Source organism: Pipistrellus kuhlii, unplaced genomic scaffold (assembly GCF_014108245.1).
Source record: "Pipistrellus kuhlii isolate mPipKuh1 unplaced genomic scaffold, mPipKuh1.p scaffold_m20_p_7, whole genome shotgun sequence".
In the NCBI taxonomy this organism is placed as follows: Eukaryota; Metazoa; Chordata; class Mammalia; order Chiroptera; family Vespertilionidae; genus Pipistrellus; species Pipistrellus kuhlii.
Window position 1 is genome coordinate 67932742 of NW_023425573.1, and position 14459 is coordinate 67947200.

General features: G+C 45.3%; 1 protein-coding gene across 4 annotated transcripts in view; it reads right to left on the reverse strand.

Moving 5' to 3' along the window:
* Positions 1–14459, reverse strand: part of MGAT5 (alpha-1,6-mannosylglycoprotein 6-beta-N-acetylglucosaminyltransferase) — a 353237-nt gene that overhangs the window by 31576 nt on the left and 307202 nt on the right. For all 4 annotated transcript variants that reach the window (XM_045575220.1, XM_045575219.1, XM_036422130.2 and 1 more), the window contains 2 exons: positions 14248–14397; positions 5086–5232 (listed from right to left, as the gene is read on the reverse strand). In XM_045575220.1, coding sequence (XP_045431176.1) covers positions 5086–5232; positions 14248–14397 — 297 coding nt within the window. The remainder of the gene's footprint in view (positions 1–5085; positions 5233–14247; positions 14398–14459) is intronic.

Sequence of the window (14459 nt, forward strand, 5' to 3'; positions counted from 1 at the left end):
AGCTTTTTTGTTTTCTAAAAACAGAAGAATCTAGACATTTTATTTTCTTCGAATGAAGGCAAAGAAACAATAAATATGTAATTTATGTAGATCAATTGTTGCTTAACTTGAAACTAGCATGGGCACAAAAAATAGCTATGCAATTATACACACCTCAGTTAAAAATTTTCTTTGGGGGTGGGGGTTTGGTAATTTCTAGGGATTTTTTTTCTCCTTAGAAATCTGTAGAATTATTGATAACCTGTTTCCCAATTAAAAGCATCTTCGATTAGGGAAATTCTGTGGCTTTTGTGAGCGAAAGGGACAGAGTGAGGTGGCCCGCCAGGCCATGAGGTCAAGTTCACACTGGTTCCTCTCAAGACCATGTGACAGTGCTGGCTCCAGTCTGCTCTCTGGGCTGAGAGTCTCTAACAGGAGGAACTAGGTGGCAGATGGAAACTGCCTTTCTGCATAAAATAAAGTGACCTTGGGTTTCCTTCCAACGTGTCAGCATTCATGCCCCTGAGGCTTGATCCCCCACTCTCCTTCTTCCCCTATAAAGCACAGCTCCCCCTACCCTCCTCAGTTAACCCTCCACCTGGCACAGCTCCAAGGGAGCTTCCCGCCTTTACTGACTTAACTATACTTTTATACATTTCTGTTGATTATGCATCTGTCTTATCACTCTTCCATATCAAATTCTGAGCTCCTAGAAAACAGGAAATGTGTCTTAATAAATTCCACAAATGCAGTGACTGGTACCTGTAGGGCACCGTGCACTGACCTTCTGCATCTGGGCCTCCCTAAGAGCCAGGACCAATGGAGTCACCAGTGTGAGGTCACCTGCTGAGTGACCACTGAAAGGTCCCACAGAGCCATTATAACCAGTCTCATCTCTGAAAGGCCAAGGGGAACCAAATATCTAGGTACAGCTCCAAGGCCTGTCTCCGTTTAAGTAATGAAGAATGAAACCCTCCATGATCTCAACAAAAAGCAAATTACTAAATGGTGACACCTGACAGAAAATAATGAACATGCTTTTCTCAATAACTTCATACTGCTAATCTGGTTTCTGGACTATTACATAATTCACTGGGGAAAATAGACTGTATTTAATTGTCCTGCATTTGTTTTTGTTTGTTTGTTTTCAGGGGAAAGTACTCATTTGTAACAAAGTAGCATCAAAATCTTTAGAATTATCACTAATAAAAAGGTGCCACTTGTCAACACAGTCTAAGATCAATCATTTCTCAAAGCCTTTTCTATGAAAACTGCGATAAGAAAAGAAATGGGTTTCTTTGCTTTTGATGCATTAAAAAGAAATCATGAGGGAAAAGAAAATCACCATTAGAGCACTACAGTAATAGTTGCTACAAGCAAAATAGTTGCTACAGTTGATACATGGTAAAAATAAATGGGCAAGCCTTGGCTGGGTGGCTCAGTTGGTTAGAGCATTGTCCAGTACATCAAAAGGTTGGGGGTTTGGTTCCCGGTCAGAGCACATATCGGGTTTAATCTCTCGTTAGGGTATATATGGGAGGCAACCTTTCAACACTCTCACTCTCTCTCTTTCTCTCTCTCTCTCTCTCTCTCTCTCTCTAAAGTCAGAAAAACCGTATCCTAGGGTGAGGATCATAAAAAATTTAGATAAATTGTAATAAACTAAAGACCCAGTGCATGAAATTCGTGCATGGGGGGGGGGGGCGCTCAGCTCAGCCTGCACCCTCTTACAGTCCAGGAGCCCTTGGGGGATGTCCAACTGATGCCTTAGGACCGCAGGGGGATAAGCCTAAGCCGTCAGTCGGACATCCTTAGCACTGCCGCAGAGGAAGAAGAGGTTCCTGCCACCGCCGTGGTGCTCCCCCTGTAGGAGTGCACAGACCACCAGGGGGCAGCTCCTGCACTGAGTATCTGCCCTCTGGTGGTCAGTGCACATCATAGAGCCTAATCGTTCTGCTGTTCAGTTGATTTGCATATTAGCCTTTTTATTATATAGGATAAGTAGGAGAACAAGATACTTGCAGTCTCAGAGTATTTCCCCAATTTAAAGACAAACAACAACTTTATAGTTACTACTACTTGATATAGTTACTACCTTAACCAAGTGATCAAGGTTAGCATCACTGTGATAAGATGCACCCTGATTTGATACACTAGAAAAGGCATAATCACTTCTGTGGTATTATTGCAAATATGTGTAACCCTTATACTAATCATGACAATACATCAGCCAAATCCAAACTGAGGGATAGTTACAAAAACCTGACTTATATTCCTCCAAAATGTCAAGGTCTAGATGGCAATGAAAGACTGAAGCACTATCACAGATAGAGGGAGCTAAGGAGACATGACAGTTAAATGTAATGTGAGATCCTGGATTAGATCCTGGAACACAGAAAGAATATTACTGGAAAATCTGGTGAAATCCATATAAAGTTTGTGGTTTAGATAATGCTATGGTCCCAAGGTTAATTTCTTAGTTTTGATAATTGTACAATGGTTTTGTAATGTGTTACCATTAGAGGAAACTAAATGAAGGATATAAGCCAAACTCTGCAATTTTTCTAACTTTTCATTAAAACGAAAATTACTTCAAAATAAGAAAAAGGTAAATTCCAACAATTCAACTTGTAGGTATGCACCCCAAAGAAGTAAAAACAAGGACTCCAGCAAATACTTGTATTTGCAGTGTTCAGAGCAGTGTTGTTCACAACAGACAAAAAGTAAAAAACCCAAGAATGGGAAAATAAAGTGTGGTATTACCTTACAATAGAATATTAGTCAGTCTTAAAAGGAAATGATTCCACCCCCGCCGATTTGGCTCAGTGGTCAGAATGTTGGCCCATGAACTGAAGGATTGTGGGTTCAATTCTGGTCAAGGCAAGTACCTCAGTTGTAGGCTTGAACTCTGGCCCCAATTACAGTGAGTGCAGTAGGCAACCAATTAATGTTTCTCCCTCTGTCTCTTCCCTTTCTTTCCATTCTCTCTAAAAATCAATTACAAAAAAATATCCTCAGGTAAGGATTAAGAACAACAACAAAAAAGTGATTCTGACACATGCTTCAACATGAATAAACCTTGAAAACATTATGCTAAGTGACATGTACCAGTCACAGAAGGACAAATACTGTATAATTCTTCTTACATTCGGTATCTAGAATATGTCAGTTTATAGAGACAGAGGGAATAGAGTTTACCTGAGGCTGTGCAGAGGGGAGAATAGGAAGCTACTGCTTAATTGGAACAAAGGTCCTGTTTGGGACGGTAAGGTCTGGAAATAATGAGTAGTGATGGTTGGACAATACTGTGAATGTACTTAATGCCAGGGAATTGTACACATCAAAATCTTAAAAGAGTCAGTTTTAAAATGTATATTTTATCACAAAAATATTTTTAAAACTTAACAAATAATTATACACATGGGCAGAAATATAACTTCTGATATTTCCTTCTTCTAAATTAAAAAAATAGGGATCATTTATTAGCTCTTATTTTCTACCCCAAATGCCAAAGTTCTGAAGAAGTGAGTCACATGCCAAAGCAGAGACTCTTAAATCCAGATGTTCTCACCTTTGGGAGCATCTTTTCAACCCTTTCCAAAGACTGCATTCCCACAGCACCTGGCACACAGGTGTGCGTGAGTGTTGCTGAGGAATGACCTTCCAAAAAGAAACCAATCCCCAGAACGAATGACTCAAATGTACTGAACTAGCAGAAGGAAAAAGAAAGCAAGCACACACACACACAAACACACCGAGGCCTTGTCCTAGGTTATCTGGGCCACAGGTTCATCTTTTTTAGGATAATATTCAGATCTTGTTGCTCTTCCTTCATCTCCTTTGGCATTTCAGCAATGATTTCGTGGGTCAGAAGAAAGAATTATCAAAATAATCAACTCCGTGAACTGGTAAGATCGCTGATCATTACAGAATCATGAAAAATGCATTTTAAGTAGTATTGGGGGTCGGAAGAATTGACCCAGAAATGTTCAGAAGTGGCAGCATTGCACACTGAATGCTTTAGCAGTGCTGTGATTTGCTGCTATGTCAAGGGAGCGCTGCCCAGCAGATTATCCTAGGAGAAGGCCCTAAAGGACAAGGACACAGCAGTGACACCAATGCTCAGGTTTCCTCCTCGCCAGCAGTCCACATGGCCACTTACGGATTACATCAGAATAATAGAAAATCAATCCCATGGTTTCTTGCACACACCTGTTTAGAACCAGTTGCATCAACACCCAGCTTAGTCACTCACATAGTCTATAAGACTTCTGTTTATTGCCCCAAATAAAACCTGACTGCCTCCAATGGTGACTCATCACCCACTGTGGATTTTCAAGAGGATCTCTGAAGGCACTTATAATAAAGCAAGGGTGGGGAACCTTTTCTCTGCCAAGGGCCATTTGGATTTTTATAACATCATTCTCAGGCCATACAGAATTACCAACTTAAAAATTAGCCTGCTATATTTGGTTAAACATTTAATTAACTCACTTCTGATGCCTTGGCAGTCAGACCAAATGATTTTGCAGGCCTTATCAGTCTTTCCCCACCTGTGAATAAAGCTTCTGCAAACAGCTGGGGCAATGGCTGGACTGCTTCTCAGGGTGGCACCTGCTGATGGTGGGTTAACACACCAGATACATCACTTTGGTCACCCAGATGCATCCTATTTCTCAAGGCTGAAGGTTTTTCAAGGATCTGCAGCCCACTTTTTATTCCTCACAGCTCACTAGAGAGTAGGTCCGTCAAAAATACCTGCTAACCAGCTGACTTCCTTATTTCATAATAAACCACTCAGAAAATCAGAGTTCAGCTCATTCAGCTGGAGGTATCTGCATTAAGATAGAGTTGGGGAGGAATGAGAAAAAATCCACTTTATGGAGGAGCAGAAATGGATTCAAATCCTGGCTGTGCCACCACCTAGCTATGGGATGCCATCATGTGCTTCATCTCTGAGCCCCTCGACTCCCTCCTTCCACCCTCCTATGTTCAATGAAGTTGGTAGCACCTACCATCCAAGGCTGCGAGCTTTCATGGGCTTAGTACTCAACACATAGCTATTACCATGTTAGTAACAGTAGAAAGATTGTAAGAGATGCTTACCTCTCTCAAAGTTGGCTTGCCAATGAAAAAGTCTGTGTTTTTGCTGCTTTTGGGTGGGTTGAACTTGGGATTCAGAAAAGCACATCCATTTGCGATGGCCTCCAGGGGAGCTGGGCCCTCATAGGGGAACCCAAGGCCCACAAACAACTGTAAGACACAAAAGCACACCACATATAAACACAGCAATCAGAACTGGTGTCCCTGCCCCAGAAGGGTTATTCTGTGCTCTAGTCTTGTGAGGAGGCCCCACAAAGTCTGGAAGACTCCCAGGCCTTGGGAGACGGGGCGAAGGGAGGTCAGTTGACAGCAGTACCAGGCACATTCTGGGCTCCTGAGCTGTGTGGGTCCTCATAGTTTCCTTTGCTAAAAAAGTAAAGAAGCATTGGGACAGGCAGTTGAGGGGGTAGGAAAATGGAGGCATTAAAAAACAAAAAAACAAAAACAAGACCCAACAATAATCGTTCTGTAACTCACCAGCAGGCATGATTGGAAAAACACTTACTTGCTTAACTAAACAGAAGGTTTCTTCACTGAGCTAAAGGAACAACAGGCCCTTTCAGGGCCCCTGGGCAGGGGGACAGCAAGGTCACTCGCTAGTTTGATTACAGTTCAAATGGAGCTGCTTTAAAATGAGGACAAGTCAGTAAACACAGGTTTTCATAATGGGGTTTTCACATCGGGACACCAACATCTTGGTTTTTATTTTCTCATGTGGAGAGGGTGCCAAGCTGTTAACCGGACAAGGCTGCTTCCATATCCAGCAAGGAAACTGCATGCTTCCCACAGCAGACCATAGATGGCAGCAAAAACACACCTTCTGTGTCCATGCAGCAACCTCAGCTGAGAGAGGGTGACAAAAGGGACTTGCAGGTCTGGGTGCTGACTCCTGGATGCAGAAATGAAACAACTCACAGAAATGCCTCCCTGCGCTTTATGGCAATGGGGTATTTCCCAGGACCGCAGAGCTGCAGTGACTGCCAGGCAGGTCCAAGTCTGGGCTTGGTGACCTGTGTGCTCTCCCTACCCACACCAAGAACCAGTTCTGTAGTCACTGTCTCCAGAGGACAGCAAGGGACAAAGGACAATGGGGCCCCAGGGCATCGTCTCCTGCTATCACACTGAGGACACGTATGCCGCCAGGACCGAGAGGGAAGGGAAGATGCTGCAGAACTGACAGGGCTGGATTCTCCTTTCCCAGCCATCCTTCCATGGCAGCTGCTTTCATTGAACAGTTATTTAGAACGGTTCTGCCTAGAGAGCCCTGAGTTCAGGCTACCGGGTGCCCTGGGCAATGCCGGAAGACACAGAATGTATGTGGTGGGCATGCAACTCCAGGGCTGAACACTGAGCATGGCCCAGGCTCCCCAAACTGGAGAGTCATGTAGCACCACAGGGATTTTTCCGTGGCAAGAAACTAAAATCTCTACTTCTCAGCTCAGGAAAGATCCCCCCATCCTATAACTATTATGTTCTTTTGCACAAAGCAGGGCACTTAATCATTTCGTTGTTTGAAGGAATAACCTCTCATTTCCTTCAAACCTTGAGAAGACTGGCTATACTGTCAGAAACATCCATGAAGGCACAGGGGTGGGGAGTGTGAAAGAGAAAGGAGGTTTTAAGAAGCCAGTAGGCTGGGTCCTATCTCTCAGGCAGAACCACTGGGGGTGGGGGGAAGATGGATGCAGGCGCCTGCAGCTGCAGGATATCAGGTGCTCCTCTGCCACTGGAAGCCCCTTTTCTGGATCTTATTCTCATTCTGTCGCTAGCGAAGTGAGATTTATCGGAGAGGATTTCTGTGTACAGGGTGTGGCTAGTGCACATGTGTCAAACACAAGGCCCGCGGGCCAAATCCGTCCCGCCAGGCCTTGCAATGTGGCCCGCACCGCGCTGTCATCACTGCACTCCGCTGCGTTTCCATCACAATGACAGTTTATGACTGTTCAGTAAACCATTCGGCCCGTGATTTAGGCTGGATTTTAGATTTTGGCCCCTTCTCTGATTGAGTTCGACACCCCTAGGCTAGAGTATGTGCATGCCTAATAGCAGCAGGAGAAATGGAAGAAAATGGAGAAGTTTTAGGCCTAAGACACCTCAACTCTGTTAAATATGAAGAACCCAGGGTTACCATGCTTGAGGCCTTGATTTCTGTGGCCTGCCCTCTCCATGTGATTCGGGGAGGAGATATCAGCTGTCCAGGGGAAAGATGACCTCTATCTGGCCGAGAGCTTCCAGCTCCGAGGCTGGAGAAGAAAGGTGCTGGAAGATGAAAGTTCCATGCAGGTGGGTTTAATCTGAGCCCGGAACTCGGCATTTCCTGAACCAGGTCTACCATAGAGGGCCGGCCCCGTCATCAACTCCAAACTGCAAACAACTTTGGAGAAAATATGGGAAGCACAATACTTGTCTATCTAAATAGAAAATCCTGGAAAAATTTAATTAGCTCCTTCAGGCCAACCAATCTGAACCCATTAATTAAAAGGATTTGAGGCTCTTGCTTAATGGGCTTGAATGTGACCCAGGTTTAATTATATCTGAATAACAATTTGCACCATCCCTTCTGCCCTGCTGGCACTGGAATACCTCAGTGCACACGAAGCAAACACTCCAGGCTAACTCTCCAAAGCTTCAGCATTTTAGAATGAAGCTTAAGCAAATACCACACAGTTTCTTGGCAATGTTTCCTCATCCGCAATAGTTAGAAATGCAGGAAACACATTTGGAAATGCAAAACAATTTTTTGTTCTGTCCAAAGCAACATTTTTCTTGTTTCCTGTGCACTGATCTCCTGTGACATTCTGATGGACAGACGTATTGAGATCCAATAGCATGCTTCCGGTCTGAATGACGACAGGGTAGGGCAGAGACAGTTCATCATTACAAGGGTGTTCTGTAAACTGAATGTGTACGACTTTGTCACACACACACTGGTTCCTTAACCACGCTGTGTTACCTTCACCTGGACCCCCTCTGTCCCTGGCATTCTGCCCGCTTTCAGATCTCCTCAGCACGGGGGAAAGAGATACACTACAAGAATGCACTCAAGTGCAGAGGCTTCTCTGTTCAGGAGCAAACTGGGTGTTTTATGTACCCTCATCTGGCCAACAGAAGCCCAGAATCTAACGAGGATATTCCAGATGACAGAAGAGCTCCAGGGCTCCAACTCTGGCTCCGTCAATGAGCATTTCCAAACAGAGGGATTACATGCTCTAAAGTTAAATTTCCCAAATAATATTAAGCAAGAGGGAACAGATGATGCACCATATGTCTTATTCATGGCACAAGACTAGGGCACCCCTGTGCACCCACAGTTTCAGGGAAGCCACTCAGATGCTTGCTCTTTGTGAAAGGAGACACGGAACTGTTTCCACCTGCTCAGGGGAGTCCTTCACAAAGAATCCCTTAATCGTGGACCAAGTAGTTTCCCAGAAAGACCTCACGGGTTTGGTCAGTTTCTAGTCACTTTTGATGAGGAATAGCCAAGGTAATACAAAATAAGAAACATACCATGAACATACACTTTTCTGACTAGTTTTAATTAGGCAAGTTGGTAGGTGGCTCAGGAGGAAGTCTAAGCAGTGAATGATCCTCAGCTTATCCATTAAATTAATTACTGGCACAAAACGATCAGGACAATGCAGTAGTTGGCAGCACAGACTCTGGGACCCGAGAGACCAGGGTTCACATCTTAACTCCATCATATCCCGGGTTCTGTAACTGTGGGAAATTCATATAATGACTAGGTATCGAGACAATTTCAAGTATCCAGTGGGGTCTCTTCTCTAGGTATCGAGACAATTTCAAGTATCCACTGGGGTCTCTTCTCTGGCCATCTGTCTTCCCTTTGGCACCCAAATGCCGAGGAGAGACAATAGCAGTCAAATTCTCACCCATATGGGTTTGGCTACACCATCTCATGGCTTCCCCAAGTCCCTGACACTACCTGAAAATTCTCTTGCACAGAGCCAAAGGGGCCAGGAGACAAAGACAAGCGTGTTTTAGGGCCCAAAGTTGCTGCTAAACCCAAGACTACTTCCTGGAGACCAGATTACTGACTCGACTCCCAAAGTCTGCTCAGTTACCTTAGTGGCCTTTCAGAAACAAAGTGAAACACAAACATCAGAACTCAAACTCCCTTCGCTTCAATCATCTGGAAGGTCCAGTCCAGAACCGAATGGAATCAGTTTGCATTGTAGATGGAAAAGGTGGAGTAAGAGGGTATCTGGATTAATTTAAAACTGAGATGCTGACCATCTCCACCTTGCCAGGATGCAAGGTTTCCCAGCAAAAGGCAGCTCAGCTGTCCTCAGAGGAATAGCCCCTGACCAGCCCGCCTCACCCGAATTCCACACCAGCGAGGCACTCAACAGCCTTGTCGCCAGCACATTAGGATGGGTTCCAGTGGTACCCAGATCAGAGGACTCTTGAGACAAAGAGATGACTCCCAGAAGAGCTCAGCAAAGGTAAGGGTTAGAGAAAATGGCTGTCATTGTAGTAAAACCCTGCAGTCGAGAGCAGAGTGATGAGATGAATATGCTAAGTGTGTGAAAAGTGCCTGAGATGGACTCCATAGCAGCCTCACCCCATGTTTCATCAGCTTCACCAGTCACAGGGCAACACTTCACAAAACTGAATGGCTGACCCTGCTCACAGCACCACAGAAGGGTGTATTGTGATGTCATTATTTTATATTATTTCTACTCCTACCTGTATACTTCTTCACCTTTTACTATAGTTACCTGTTGGTCTCCTCCCCAACACCTTAATATTTGTTGTGGGCAAAACTGCCTTAGTCATCTCTACATCAAAATTGCCTAAAGTAATTCCTGGCACATATCCAGTTCTTAATACTCATTTTGCAGATAAATGAGCAAAGGAATACATACTAATAGGTTAGCTTTTTCCAGCAATCAAGTGTGTCTGCGAGGAGATGCTGGATGTCTCATGTGGGGATATGCTTTTGTTCTGGAAGTCAGAGAGGTCACTGAATCATATCTCTACACACTCTTCATTCTACACACATATGTGGGAGGGAAGAGTGAGAGAAATATACGTGTGCAACTTTTTTCCATCTATGGAAACATATATGCATAACCCATAGACACAGAGTAACTTAGGTGCTGGTCACCAGGATGAAAACTGCTTGCTTGAGGGCAAATGTGTCTGTATCTGAAACAGAACTGGAGGGTGGACTTCTCCATTAGTAAGTAAGCTCATGGGCTATCTCACAGGGCCATGAAGGGGCAGGTCAGGGCATCAGAAGGAAAGTGCCCCTTGCTGAAGAGATCCTGGAGTCCCAGGGGAGTGATTTATGAGAAAAACAAGAAGTCACTCCTAGAGGGCATGACCACAAGGTCCCAGGTGGCAAATAGATTTCAACTTGACTTCTTCCTTCATTCTCAATGATCTGAAGGCCTTCTACAAGCCAGGCACTATTGTAGGCATGAGAACTACCTGCAAACAGAACAAGCAAAGCCCTCTGCCACATGAGCCACAGGGTTGGGTTCCATAGCAGTGCCTGTCTCAGCCCTTGGTTTCTGAGAAAGGCACATGAAGATGAGTTCCAATGATACCCAGCTCAGAGGACTCCAAGCTCGAGGGAAGAGCCGTGGCTGATTGGGGACCAGGGGAGTGTCAGAAAGGAGGATGGAAAGGGATAGGGACAGTATCTTCCAACCCTGCCCAAGCTTCTAGGTGAGCCCCACAGGTACACTGCCAGCTGACATGGTGAGGACATAGAAACTGTGACCCACAGGGGTTAGAGGGGAACAAGCAGAGGTTTGGAGAGAGGAGGTGCAGCAACAGTGTGAGTAGCAGTGGCTTCTGCCTGGTTTCCCACAGCCAGAATTGGTTCTCAAACTTTTGCTGTAGAAAGGGAGGTATGTGAGCTTGGATGGACCTGGAGAACATTATGTTAAGTGAAATAAGCCAGACAGAGAATGATAGATACCATATGATCTCACTTACATGTGGAATCTGATGAACAAAATAAACTGACAAACAAAATAGAAACAGAGGAATGTATACATGGAACAAACTGACAGAAGTCAGAGGGGAGAAAGTGGGGAAGATAGGATGAAAGAAGGCGAAGGGATTAGCCAAAGAACATATATGCATAACCCATAGACACAGACAACCGTGTGGTTAGGGGCAGAGGGAGGGAAGGGAGGATTCTGGGTGGAGGTGGGCAAAGGGGGGTTGGGGGTGGAAGACATCTGTAATAATGCCAATAAAAATAAAATACAATAAAAAAGGGGGGGAGATATGTGTTCTGGCTCCCTCTAAATGCTCTTCCATCCATTGTAGGATGAGAAGCACCCGTTGTACAAGGAGCTTCCATGGGGAGACCAGGGGAAGTGGACATGAAGAGATTAACATTAGGAAGGAAAGGAAGAAATCACATAAAAAGAGATGGGGACTTAAACCAAAGTGAAAATGTGTAGATTTTTCTGGCTTAACCTGTACTCCTGGGGTCTGCAGGATTCCATGACTTGTCTGCTCCCTTGACAAACAATGACTCCATCCAAATGAATATGCCTATAAGTCCAGGACTTTCCAGCTCTCTCAGCCTGATGTCAATGCCACTGAATTCCTCCTGTCTTTGTAGGCACCGTGCAGCTGGCGCCTGCTAATGACACCTGGCCCTAACGGCAGTCCAGGACCAAATTCTGCTGAGCGGACGGTTTCCCGGGCTTGGTGCAGATTCGAAGATGGCTCATAAAGAAAAAGAATGAGCCAGAAGCTGATTAAGCATCAATCATTTCGGTCTGTCTCTATACCTCGAGGAGTGCCAGGCTCGCTCCCCTCTCCCATAAAGGAGCCTAAAAGCCACTCATCCCACATGCATTTGCTCCTCTGCATCTCCAGTCTCGCCTCCATGTGGGTTGTAATAAATTGCCTTTAAATTGCTCCGAGACACACAGAAAGGAATAAGAGGCAGAGAGGGTTATATATGCAAAGCCTGACTGATCCTCAGTGTCATTATTTCAAAGCTTAAGATTCATTCATTTTAGTGCCTGCTGCTATGTTCTGGAGTAAGGGGTGGGGGCGGGGGTCTTGGCAGTACACTGCCTCATTTCCATCATATTTGCCAACTGTTTTAGCCATAATTCTACTTGAAATACGTTAATATATTCTAGATAGCTGAACAGGCAGTACCAAATGGGGCCAGTGACATCCTCTGAAGGAACAATTTTTCAGGGATAAATATACACCCCTCACACTCAACATTGAAGCCGAAACCCTTGATTGGTAGGCAATCTCTGGTGGCCTGGGACTTCCAGGCCTCAGCCCTTTCCTTCCCTGGACAGAGGGCACCTCAGCCCCAGCCTATTTCTCATTTCCGGATGGTAAATGGATATAGGTAATAAGAGCTCCTTTGAAATCTGCAAGGCAGAGTAAGACAGTCAGGTGGCTGGGCTAATAGAAGTGCATGAGACAGCAAGGTCACACTGCTGAAAACCCGTGCTGCCAAAGGCAATCTGAAAGGAGCCTGAGCTTTTCCCACAATCTACATGGGGAAAGGTAAAATGAGGCAAATGGCAGAACAGCATTGCCACCAAAGGACACACATATTCTAATGAGTCTAAGACACTGCCTGGGAGAGAAGGTGAATGGGAAGCACACAATGCGAGCTGGGGACACAGTACCTTCCCGGCTGCCAGGCTGCAGATTACAGGTGACCTTGTAAGGAAAGAAAGTCCCCATTAAGACAACCACACCTTCAGCCAAGGACATAAATAACTTACCAAGCTGGTTTAGTCAAGGCATCCCACAATGGCTTGGAGGTAGAAATGGTCAGATGCATTTACATATGGAGAAACTGAGGCAGTTCTTGGCTGGAGAGTATCGATTAAATGTTTGAGTGCTTATTCGTGAGGATGGTGTGTCAAGGGCCAGCAGAGCTTTAATTTACAACAAAAAGTCACCCTTTATAGCCACCTTCCAGGCGACCTCAGGGACTGTGGGCAAGCCCAGCTCTCCAGTCTGCTTCCTCGTGTTGAGAATAAAATTAACAATACTACCTGCCCTGCCTACCTGGGGGCTGTTGTGAGGATTAAACAGGACAGCACATGTGAATATACCAGTGCTTTCCAAAATCAAAGTATCCCACAGTGAGCATAAAGCCCTATTAGGCCACAGAAGTTCATGCACTCAGCCTCCCTCCCTTGCTTTGAGGATGAGAACACGTTCTGTCAGGGGCCAGAGCCGAAACATTCACTAGGAGAATGAGCTGCTCGTCTTTTAGAAAACACTGAGCAACGGTTTGCTTGTTCCCCTCACCCTGTATTCCTTGCACAGTGCCTGGCCCACAGAACTGCTCAGTCTACATCTGTAATATTCGTAAAAGAAAGCTTAACAATAAACATGAGAGCTTACCTAATACTCTACCACCCCTTCAAAACCAAACTCTGGTCTATTCATAAGTCCCCTGATTTCACTTGGTACCTCATGGCAGACTTCCCTGTGTTGTTGTCAAAACAACATATTCATCATCCATCTTGGGCTCCTTGCTCCCTGCACCATGTGGTCTGAAGGCTGTCTCTGTCCCTGACAACCAGCCAGCCCCTTGGCCCCTTATCAGAGTTCATCTACTACTTCCCAACACTAGTTAGACTAGCCGGGTTGGATTCCGGCTCTCTCCTGAATGTATCATCTCCATCTCTAGCACCTGGCTCTCACTGCTCTGTCCCCAGGCCAGGAGCATCCACACCCCTCATTTCTCATCTCATATCTCTCAGGACTTCCCCACTCCTTGAGCCTGAAGGTATTTCCCTTGTCTGAACTCCTTTAGTGTGCAGCCCAAGCGAGGACATGAGCGGAAAAGTTGGATGGAGACCAATCCCGTGAACCGTGATGATGGGGAGGTGGGGCAGTTAAGCACCCAAGCTTGCTGTGAAAGCCTCTGTCCCATGTGAAACTCTGCCCCCGACCCTGGCCCCTCATGGGATGCCTGGTCCAGAGCAGGTCCTCAGTGAGTAAGTTTTACACTGTGGCAGCCTCCTTCCACAATTCACTGACTTCTCACTGCCCCAAAATAACCTAAACAACTACTGTAGCTTTGAAAAAGAAGCATGAGAGAGATTCTGATCCCATTTTTAACACCAGCTGAAACAAACCTGAAAACATCACTGATGTATTCTTACCAAACTACCAGAAACTCACCTTGGTTTCTCGGAGAAGAAACTGCAGATCCCGCCCACTGAGGATACCGTGGTTTTTCACATAACTGGGAATATTCTTCGTGCTGGAGCCATAAACGGTGGCATGCACTTCCATGTATGTGTGAATAATGTCCAGGTAGATCTTCTTATTCTGTAGAGGGGACACAAGAAGAATGCATGTGTCCTTATAGCCACCTGTCTCAAAGCTGGGGA